Here is a 10,690-nt window from a genome sequence, read left to right as displayed (position 1 = left end):
TCCTTCTTTTGCCTTAAAATTTAGTTTTGGGTCGTGGTAAAAGTTAAATAGTAACAAAGCAATATATTGGCATTATATAACATCAAGTTAAGTTTATTCTTGTGACTAAAGAAAATATATTGATTATGGTACATTAAAAAAATATAGTTTGCACTGAATAAGAAGTTTTACTAGAGTAAAGTTAATAAAATTGCTTGTAACAAAATTACAGCTTTAATTTTGATCAGTTTAGTCCAAAGTAAAATTATACTTGGATGTTATATTAAAAAGTAAGTTTTGCCAAAATAAAAATTTAAGGTGAATCAAAGTAAAAAAACTGATTCACAATCTCAATAATAGACATTTTTATTTTGTGTGAATTTTAATTTTTTTTTTCTTGGCCAGAAGAAAATTTTTGATTGATAGTAAATAAAAAAATTAAGTTTTAACTACATCAAAAAATACAGCTTAAGAAAAATTAATAAATTTAGCTGTAACAAATCACAGCAATTTTTTTTAGGTTGATTCAAAGTATCATTTTTTTCAGTGTTAAAGCATTTAAATAAAGTTTTGTTAGAGTTTGTTACATTTCAAAATGTAAATTTTTACTTCATTTTCACTGTAAATGCATATCTGTTCCAAATATCAGTTATCGGTTTCATTAACTACTAATAATCAGTATCAGCCTTGAAAAATGAATATCAGTTGATCCCAATCCAAGGGTCTATTTCACAAAAGAAGAAATGATAAATCCAGGATAACCGATAAAAGAGACTGAAGGCTGAAGTTTTGGATAGATGCGCTTTCGCAAAAAAAAGGGTATGTAAATGTTTTAGGCCGTCCTACAAGTTGTTGTAGACCCAGTTTAATATGCAACTTAATTTTATACAAAATATGCAATAGTGGGTCCCTGCTCCGTCTCTCTCTCTCAGTTAAGACTCCTGCTTTAAGAAGACGATTAGAGTACTTACACTGAATGTATTACTTTATTCAAGTTTTTTTGTGCTTAGTTGAATATCATAATTTTCTCATAATGGAATAACTTATTAGTCCGACATTATAAGTTATGTGCTCATTGTTTTCTTACCATGGTTTTTCTTCAGTTGAAATTTCCAACTGGGAACTCATTTTTAACAGACCATTACTTCTCTGACTTCTGGCTTTGCTCCACAATATTGATTGAACTTTACTATGCCATGGAAAAAACATATAAGTCTTATGGTGGTGTGGTGTTTTAAATGAGAAATGAGAGATTACAAGGCAGGTACTTGTGTTGTTTCAACACATTTAGCACCTTTCATTAACCACCAAGTAGTGTTATTTTCCATAATAATGCTGCCTTCTGCGTTATTAGCATAGCCAATCACGAATTTATGAACTGTGTCAGTTTGTGTACTCACCTTAATATAAAACAACTATGGTGCACACCTAATCCAAACAAAATAACCACAACACGCCGGCTACGGCAAGCGAAAAGGGTCTGTTAAAGCTTCCAGCATTTCCACTGTCAACACTTAGCTCGAGCGCTGCTGTGCAGAGCAACGACGATGTCGGAGCAGGAGTCTCTGAGGTGCTCAAATGCCAGAAACCGTGGAGGCGTACAGAGGGTCGAAGGAAAACTGCGAGCCAGTGTAGAAAAAGGGGATTACTATGAAGCACACCAGATGTACAGGACTTTATTTTTTAGGTAAGGATTTGTTTCATGTAAGTAGGTGCAGTTGTAATTGTCATTTGGCTTTGGGGCCTGCCTGTTCCAGATCATTCTACACTCAACCTTGCTGCTATGCCTGTCCGTTTGTGATTGGGTAAATTTCACCGCGTACCCGCCCACTCATGTTGGCCTGTCTGTTTGTTTGGACAGCTGTGTTGTCGATCAATAATCCCAAACTGTCTTTAACTGTCTATGCTGCTAACTAGGGCTAGTTAGCTAGCTATGTGTTCAGTAACACAAGTAATAATAGCATTAGCCAAAGCCGAGTTAAGTGGACAGCTAATACAAGGAAGTGTTTATACGTTATTTGATAAATATTCTTGACCTGTAAAATAACAGATTATAGCAGCTAACTGCTTTGTTACCCGTTGTCGTTTATTTAACGTGTGTTGACGGGGTAAGGTACAGCGGTGTTAGCATGTAGCCAAATAGCCGCTGTCTGAACTATGAAGGCTAACGTTAGATACGTTTTTGTCAACTGCCTAGTAAAAAAAATATATATCTTGATTTACAGCTGGTTTACTTAACGTTTCGAATTTTAAATCAGTCTAGCGAGCTAGCTAGTCATCATAAGTGCAAACTGTTTTCCAGTATTTCTCTGTTTCATTAGGGACGTTTACACACTGTACATAACGATGTAGCTACCTGCACTAATGCAGTAAATGAACTTAACGTTAGTTGCTGTTAGTTCTATAATAATCATTAGCCCTGATTATTAGTTCTGCCAAACTGGTTGGCTATCTGCCTATAAATAGGTAATTTGTTTTGAATCCAATCCAGTTAAAGCCGGTCTTTCTCCATTACACAGAATTAGTTTGCTTAAGTTTGTTTAAGCAAAACATGCGTGCATGGGTCTTTTTATCATGCAGCCCAATGCCAAAATGGCCTTAAGTGACGTAAACAAACCTTGTGTGTGTCTCGATAAGTGATCTCATGTGTGATGTTGACACTCATGTCTTCCATCAGGTACATGTCACAGGCGAAACATGCTGAGGCCAGGGAGCTGATGTACAATGGCGCTCTACTCTTCTTCAGCTATAACCAGGTACATGCACTAGATTTCCGCTCTATTAGATGGCCAGGTATATCCCACACCAAGTGTTAAATGTCAAGTGTGCACATCTTCATGAAAACACCCCAGATAGGAAAATTAGAATGTCGTATTTCCAAGTAGCTCTTGCATCCTGCAATGCGCTTGTGTATAATATCAAATTCTTTTGGAACATGTAATTAAATATGTATGTTATTGTGTTTTCATCTCCAGCAAAACAGTGCAGCGGACCTGTCCATGCTGGTACTGGAGGTGTTTGAAAAATCTGAGACTAAAGTTGATGATGAAGTATTAGGTAAGTGGCAGCCTTGAGCCTTTTAAAATACACCAATGTAAGTGGCAGTACAATTCAGCTTTTTTGATGGAAGTAAATACTGCTTCACAAAAACAATGTAACCATTGAGAAAATGGCCAATGTAAAAAGATGTACATTATACATGGTTTACAGTATGTTTTGATCAGTAAGGTTCTTACTGATCAATGTACAATGTTTCCAGTACTGTATGTCCATTCTTTAAATGCAGTTGTATATTTGACAGCTTACATTGGTGATTGATTGGACTTTACATGTATAATCAGTATTGATTGGCCTTGATACTGCAGTGATATCCTGCATTTGTTTGGGATCTCTTGTCTGTTGTAATCACTTAGAAACGCTGCAGCATTACATTGTCATGATATTCAGAAAGCCGCATTCCACAAGGAGGGTAGAAGGGCCATTCTCTGACTGTGTGTGTGTGTGTGTTTGTGTTTGTGTTTGTGTTTGTGATTGTTGAGCAGAATGCCTGGCTAAGTTGTTCAGCCGGATGGACCCAAACTCTCCAGAGAGAGTAGCGTTTGTGTCCAGAGCTTTGAAATGGTCCACAGGAGGGCCCGGCAAGTTGGGTCACCCAAAACTACACCAGCTGCTAGCTGTCACCTTGTGGAAAGGTAATGACTTTCTTATTTAGTTTATAAAGTGTAGAGGAAAATAACCTGTTTATTACATGTTGTGTGATAAATGTTGATGTAATGATATTAATACAGATAGTTGAGAGGCAGGGACCAGCAATTGTAATTAGTAATTGACTAATAGTATTTGAAGCTCTCAAATAATCTCATAAATTATTCAAATATCTGTAGCAGTCAATCATCAACATGCTTATCATTCTAACTTATGCAACTGAAGTATACACACAAAGGCAGCATATGATGGGCATCAAAACACCCATGCCCGTTGTTTTCTATGTAAGCTCACAAACCAGTAACCTCATGATGGCGTGTCAACCTGTGTCACGTTAGGAACTGTACTCTTTCTCAACATTGACACGTTAACCCACAGGGAAAGCGCAGACTATATTCCATTCATCCCTAGATTGTCTCATCCCATCTTCTGTAGTTTAACTTTTCCGTCAGTATGCCATTAACGGTGTGTCGCCATTAATATTTTGCAAGCTTCCCTGTGTGTTAATATCGTAACCGTTCAACTATTACAATATTTGTGTGTCCAGAGCAAAACTACAGTGAGTCTCGTTACCACTTCCTGCATTCATCTGACGGGGAGGGCTGTGCACAGATGCTGGTAGAGTATTCGGCGTCACGGGGCTACCGCACCGAGATTGACATGTTTGTGGCGCAGGCCGTCCTACAGTAAGTTAAACAGCAATATTTGTTAGTTAAACACATAAAAGGTCTAACCTGGTAATGTGTACAGCAGTAGTCTGCATTGTTACTAAATGTAATCTGAACTTTTTGTTGGATTTAATGTGTTGTATTGACAATCTTAATGTGCAGGGGAGGAAGGGGATACTGATGCATCTTCTTCCCGCATGTTTGGTCTGCAGTCATATCCATTTTGTCACTTTTTCTGTTTCTGTCCCTATCCTTACCTTCTTTTAACCTCCACCCTCCAGGTTCCTATGCTTAAAGAACAAAAACAGCGCTTCCGTGGTGTTCAGCACATACACAGAGAAACACCCGTCCATAGAGAAGGGCCCTCCCTTCGTCCAGCCTCTACTAAACTTTATCTGGTTTCTGCTGCTGGCAGTGGATGGGTGAGTTGTACTTATTGTATAAACACTTAAAAACCTTGGTATAGATATATTGTTATTTATGCAAATATACATTGAATGTATTATGACCTAATGTCTTATTTAGTTGTATGTCTCTACTCCTTCAGCAGTCTGCCCAGAGCATGTAATAAGCAAATTTAAGAGAGCATTGTCTGACTTCTACTGCAGCATTGATCTTATTTGATTGACAAATTTTGTACAGCAACTAGAAAAATCATCTTGACAGTGTTTGTGTTTGAATGATGGATTGAGGAGTAATCATTTTCAGTGTTCAAAACCGTTCCTCTCTTTGTTTCTTCAGGGGTAAATTAACAGTTTTCACAGTGTTATGTGAGCAATATCAACCTTCCCTGAAGAGGGACCCCATGTATAATGAGGTGAGCGTTTAAAAAGTGGCTTGAGTAGTGTTGGGCGGTATGACCAAAAATTTGAATCACGGTATTTTTATTTTTTTTTAAGATTCTGGCGGTTTCACGGTATATAACGGTATTTTCCTTCTTTTGCTTAATTGGATCTTTTATATAAGCTAATGGCTTATTCTACTGTTAGGAGTGCATAGACCATAACGTTTTTTTTCAATATCAAGATTACTAAAGTGTTTGCTTGGCTCCACAACATTATACAATAACGTTATATGAAGGAGAATGCATGAAAGTTACAGAATCTAAACTTTTTATTAAGTTGTAAAGTAAACCTAAATCACATACAAACAACTTTAACATAATTTCCCTTTTCAAAACATCATAGTTTTAAGATAGTTGTATGAACACAACCTTGGCCACAGGTTGTTGTAGAAAAGTGGGCGACTGAACGTAGCTCCGCTGTTTGAATAATGCTAGTAGGTCGACGGACCTATTTCAGCGAGGCAAGAGATCTTAAATCCTGTGTTTTAATCATTGCTCTGAACCCGTCTTTCTCCCAGTGAACCGGTATTACGGGATATGAAAAATATCATACGGGAAATACCGGCATACCGCCCAGCACTAAACTTGAGGCTGTTATTTCCTCCCATGAATCACGTATGAAAAGGCCTTCATTGATGGGAGTGCAGCTGCAATACACCATACTGTATGTCAAATATTTATTATGCTTGCATGTTGTGACGGAATCTTTCCCTCCTGTTTTTGTAACCCGTCTTTTTCACAACGGTGTCTCTCTGTCCTCCTCCTCTTCTTTTGTACATCTTCCTGTTCCTCAGTATCTCGACAGAATAGGACAGGTTTTCTTCGGCGTTCCGCCCAAACAGTCCCCATCATACGGTGGACTGCTAGGTGAGTGAACCAAGAGTTCATTTGAGCTGATGTTGACGATAATTTACACAATAGATACGGATCAGCTGTATTTGTGTCACGGAAGTTTTGTGTGTTTCATATTAAGTTTTGTTCTCTGTATGTATCTTGATGAGACTCTACTTTACATCACTGTTTACTAGGGGTGAAACGGTACGTTTATTCACATTGAACTGGTACGGTACGGGCGTCTTGGTTCGGTACATGAATTTACACGGTATGAAAATCTTGAAAAATTGAATTAAGGTAATGCGGAACTACTGTCAGATACGCCGGTTCCAGGGACACCTAATCTGTAGCCCCGCCTACATGCAGTTTTTGATCAGGTTGACGGTCCAGAGAGTGAGTCAGAGACAGCAGCACTAAGGACAAGTATGGCGAGTGGTGGTGGTGGCCCCCCAAGAGTTAGAGGACCCATGGCCACTTTAAGATCGCAAGTTTGGGAAAACTTTGAGTCCGCATGGCTGCAGCCTGAAGCCTCCCGTGTCATGTGCTCTGATCTCATGACCTCAAGCATGGTGCTGTTCCAGCCTTGAAAACTTTGGTCTTTGGGTCAGTTACAGTAGTACAGGCAAGAGAGTGGTGGAAAAGACAAGGACTGTGTGTCAGCGTTGTTAAGCAGTTGCAGGGTATGTGGGCGTAAACACATTTAACATGCTAACGCATATCCAACACCATCACCCCGATTGTGCCAATCACTGGAACGAGACAAAAAACAGTCTAACTTCTCCTCCCTACAGTGCTCTACCAGCCTTTAGATACAACTTCAAATAGGGCTTCAAGTATTTGCTGCATGTACTCAAACCTCATAACAACATGCCATCCCATCCACATATCTTGTTAGTCTTCTATGTAATTTGCACTTTCATAAATAAGAGATGCTGCATTTTCAGTTTTATAGCTGATTGTCTTACAGTATTTTGATTACAAGTTCAAGATGGAGTCTGGAGATGATGTGGGGTACTTATTGTTTAATGGTTACATCTTACTTTACACACTCAGGGGAGAGACTTTATGAACCTAGGTTTATTGTGCATGACCAGCCTGAGACATGCACAATAAAAAAAAATGTATCTTCTGTCTTGCTTTTCCCTCCATTGTACCAAACTGTGACTTCTGTGTACCGTTCCACCCCTACTGTTCACTTTTGAGTCACACTGTTCAACCCCTCTGGTTTTACAGAATAGTTGTGCTGCAATAAATTTGTCTAATCAAATACTCAAATGTAATATTGTCAAGTTTTGTGTATGATGGTTTGTTATAGATATTCAAAAATACTTGCCAAGTTACAGGGACTTCTTGTTGTCGAGTAGGTTAGATTGTAGTACAGGTTTAGTGAGCTTAAGATGTGCTGGGAGGCAGATTTAGTTACCTTTGAACTGACTGCTGACTCCTGTTATATATGTATTTCCGTACAGATGAGTGTGGTATCAATTTTGTTACCAAACTCTCTCTGAAAGACAATGACGGAGTGCATTTCACAAAATGTCAAACTATTTCTTTTCAAATGCTACAAATTATTATTACACCTTTTTGAAAAACAAATCTCTGCACAAGGTAATTTTTGTACCGTAGACCATTGCACGGAAGGATGCTGACTGTGTTGCCTTCCGCAGGGAACCTGCTGAACAGCCTGATGGGTTCGGGCGAGGAGGATGACGGCGCTGAAGAAGCCCAGGAGGACAGCAGCCCCATAGAGCTGGACTGAGCCTGCCCCGGGACAAAGAACAAGCGAACACACACACACACACACACACACACACACACACACACACAGGTCATACACCCACACACACACACACACACACACACACACACACACACACACACAAAGAGGAGGATGGCGTCGCCTCCCTCCTTCACCTCCACACCAAGGGCAAGGCGCCGGTCCATGTTCCCAGAGGCGTGCGGTTTCCAAAAACCTCTCCCACCCATCCAGTCTTAAAATCCGAGAATCAGAAAGTATCAGGCCGCCCACACATCCCTCTCAGCACTGCCGGGACTGACTGCGCCCAAACTGCAAACTCCTCCCTTGTTGAATTGTTGTAAAATTATTATATAATTTTAACCATTTTTGTTAGTTTAAGACTCTTGCTCTCTGTTTAGGGTGTATGAATTTTAAACCAGAGATAACAAACTGCCCTCTCCCTGTGATAACTTGCTCCCAAGCGATGGGAATGGCCGGAGTCTCCCAGAGGAGAGGATAGCATCACAAGTGAAACCTCTCTTCATAATGTTGGTAATGACGTCAGCATAAGAGGGTTTAGTCAACTCACTACATTTACTCAACTGCTTTGTTTGCCCAAACAGCCAAACAGAGCTCGATCAGAGCCATTGCATTGCGGCTGTTGGCGCTTTTCAGCAGCTTTCTCCGTTAAAACTTCTTCTTCTTTCAATAGTAAGTTAAATTGAACACGTAGTCAAAGCCATCTGTCAGTTTCTTGTCTCTTTGTCCTTTAGCATTATGGACAAAAAGACAACAAAGCTCTTTATAAGTTATTATCGGAGGTCATTAAGCACGTGGAATATCAACCAAACAAACCTTTTGTCCCCCACGGATTATGGTGGGGGCTGTAACTTTGATTCTAGTGAATGACTGCAAACATACAGCTGTCTGTATACAAATATCTCCTCTCCACTTTTTACCGTGCACTCGCTGAACTGCTGCTGTTTGCATCTCCAAAGAGAAATTGTTTGGAAAAATTGCAATTTGGACTTTTTTTTTTTTTTGTCGAACACACATTTTCTTTTTTACAGTTACCAATTCATAAAAACAAATTCTAGCAATAAGATGTTTAAAGCTTTTGTTTTACTGGTTGCTGGCTCTGGGTGCCTGTCTACGTGTTGCTGTGAAAAATAAAAAGTCAAAGTTGGGGTTACCTTCCAAGTCTGTAAAGTGATCTTTATTAGAGTAGCAAAGCGAGACGCTGTGAAAACCTGCTTGGCACGTCTGTTGGAATGAATCTTGCTTTTCAAGGTACCTGACCATTTCTGTCTTTTGTTCAATCCTGTTTTTCCTTTTTATTTCACGTTAAACAAGTTGGTCAGTAGTCCAACATCAGTTCAGCCAGTGCACATCAGAAGTGTGACTCATACAACAGCTAATCTTCATCTGTGGCCCACAGAAAGCACACTCGCTCTGCTCCTTTCTCTTGACAGCTTTTTGCTTTCCTCACAACTGCAGCTTCTTTTTGGTCTTTTGATCAGTCCAGGTCAAATTTGAATTTAATACTAGCAAACAAGGAAAGTCCAAAGGTCTTCCAATGTAGAGTAATAATTATTCACTTCTGTGTAATTATCTGTTGGATTGTAAAACACCCAAATAGCCAATACTAAATAAGTGATGAAAAAATAAATAATCGTATGAGCCAACCTAGCTCGGTAAAACTCGATGTTTTTTTTTGGGAAGAATGTTTTAGGAAAAATTAAACAATCTACAAATCAAAGGAAAAGAAAATCTTATGAAAAGTAGTTTTTGTAATTTTCTTTTTTTTACAAATACAGGTTAATTGGTTCCTTCTAAATACATTTACATACAAATACATTTAATACGTACATTTAAATCATACTGACATGCTTGTTTGTTTTTCATTAACCTTTAATATTGGCCATTTTGGGCCGGCTTGACGTGGTTGTGCTACCGAGGGACAGATAGAACAGTGTTGAGGTGTCAGTGTACGTGCTCTGCTGTGGTTACATGTATCTAAAAGATGCAGAGAACGAGAGCAGCGGTGTGGCAGTCCCAAGGTTCAACGAGTCGTCCGATTGATAACAAGAGCGAGAGAAACGCCCATCCACACCAAGAACGATAACTACGGCAATGTGAGCATCCACACGGCTGAACGCTAACGGTCTGTGAACCGCGGGGTCAAGCCAGCAACAGCTGATAATACACTGATACAGCAGATGTTGCAACGTAGGAGTACAGGAATGTCTGCAGTGATATCCTATGTATTTGTGAAATCAAGTATGCTCCATTTTATAAATCAAAGGAGTCTACCGGCGTCCCTACCTGTGTGAAACAAATCTCTCCGCCATACTGTGATGTAAATTCAGATGGATTTGTTCTTCATATTGCCCTGAAAAATGATCACAGTGATATTGTATCCCATTGTCATTATAGTTGTGGTGTGGACTCCGCCATCCACAATTTTTAAACCCATTATAATGTTGGTTATAGTTATCGCTCCTGGTGTGGACGGCCCTTAACAGTATTGTGTTGGTGAAAGTCAGATTTCTGGGGAGCGGCTCGTCCCGCAGGCCTCATGATATCGCTGAGGTCTAAAGGGAAATCCAGGCAAAATGGACTTTTAGGTTCCTGGGCAGTTCACTTGTTCCAAGACATCAGGCAGTTAACCCTTGCGTTGTCCTCAGGTCAAATTTGACCCGTTTCAAAGTTTTATATCAGAAGTAGGGATTTCTTTCAACCAAATTGCCCAAAAATAACATGGATTGTTCCATACAATGTTCTTCAGGTAAAATTACTCATTACTTTCATTGAATGTTTAGGCGTTTATTTAATCGTATAGCATTTACATTGTTAATTTTTTATATAAGTGGTTTCTAAACAGTATCTGGATCCAGTCAACATCCTCTGATCTTAACTATT

At 39.2% G+C, this 10,690-nt stretch overlaps 1 protein-coding gene across 2 annotated transcripts; it reads left to right on the top strand.

Annotated features, from left to right (window-relative positions):
* Positions 1-1,453: 1,453 nt before the first annotated feature.
* Positions 1,454-8,965, top strand: get4 (guided entry of tail-anchored proteins factor 4). 2 transcript variants are annotated; one of them, XM_032503271.1, is made up of 9 exons: positions 1,455-1,666; positions 2,657-2,735; positions 2,955-3,036; positions 3,522-3,671; positions 4,232-4,370; positions 4,634-4,774; positions 5,094-5,169; positions 5,991-6,063; positions 7,698-8,965. In XM_032503271.1, the coding sequence occupies exons 1-9, from the start codon at positions 1,527-1,529 to the stop codon at positions 7,787-7,789; spliced, it is 972 nt and encodes a 323-aa protein (XP_032359162.1). In that variant the 5' UTR covers positions 1,455-1,526; the 3' UTR covers positions 7,790-8,965. The 2 variants fall into 2 exon arrangements, with proteins under 2 accessions (XP_032359163.1, XP_032359162.1); XM_032503272.1 differs by lacking the exons at positions 5,991-6,063; positions 7,698-8,965 and adding an exon at positions 5,777-5,963 and having other exon boundaries at positions 1,454-1,666; positions 5,094-5,184.
* Positions 8,966-10,690: the final 1,725 nt, after the last annotated feature.

The sequence above is a fragment of the Etheostoma spectabile genome, chromosome 21 (genome assembly GCF_008692095.1).
Source record: "Etheostoma spectabile isolate EspeVRDwgs_2016 chromosome 21, UIUC_Espe_1.0, whole genome shotgun sequence".
NCBI lineage: Eukaryota > Metazoa > Chordata > Actinopteri > Perciformes > Percidae > Etheostoma > Etheostoma spectabile.
This window is presented reverse-complemented; position numbering and strand designations above follow the sequence as displayed.

Excerpts from the sequence above, each read along its gene's own strand:
- get4 (XM_032503271.1), top strand. The coding sequence starts at position 1,527 with ATGTCGGAGCAGGAGTCTCTGAGGTGCTCAAATGCCAGAAACCGTGGA. Across the intron at positions 3,037-3,521 it reads AGTTGATGATGAAGTATTAG|AATGCCTGGCTAAGTTGTTC; the intron begins GTAAGTGGCAGC and ends ATTGTTGAGCAG. Across the intron at positions 4,775-5,093 it reads CTGCTGCTGGCAGTGGATGG|GGGTAAATTAACAGTTTTCA; the intron begins GTGAGTTGTACT and ends TTGTTTCTTCAG.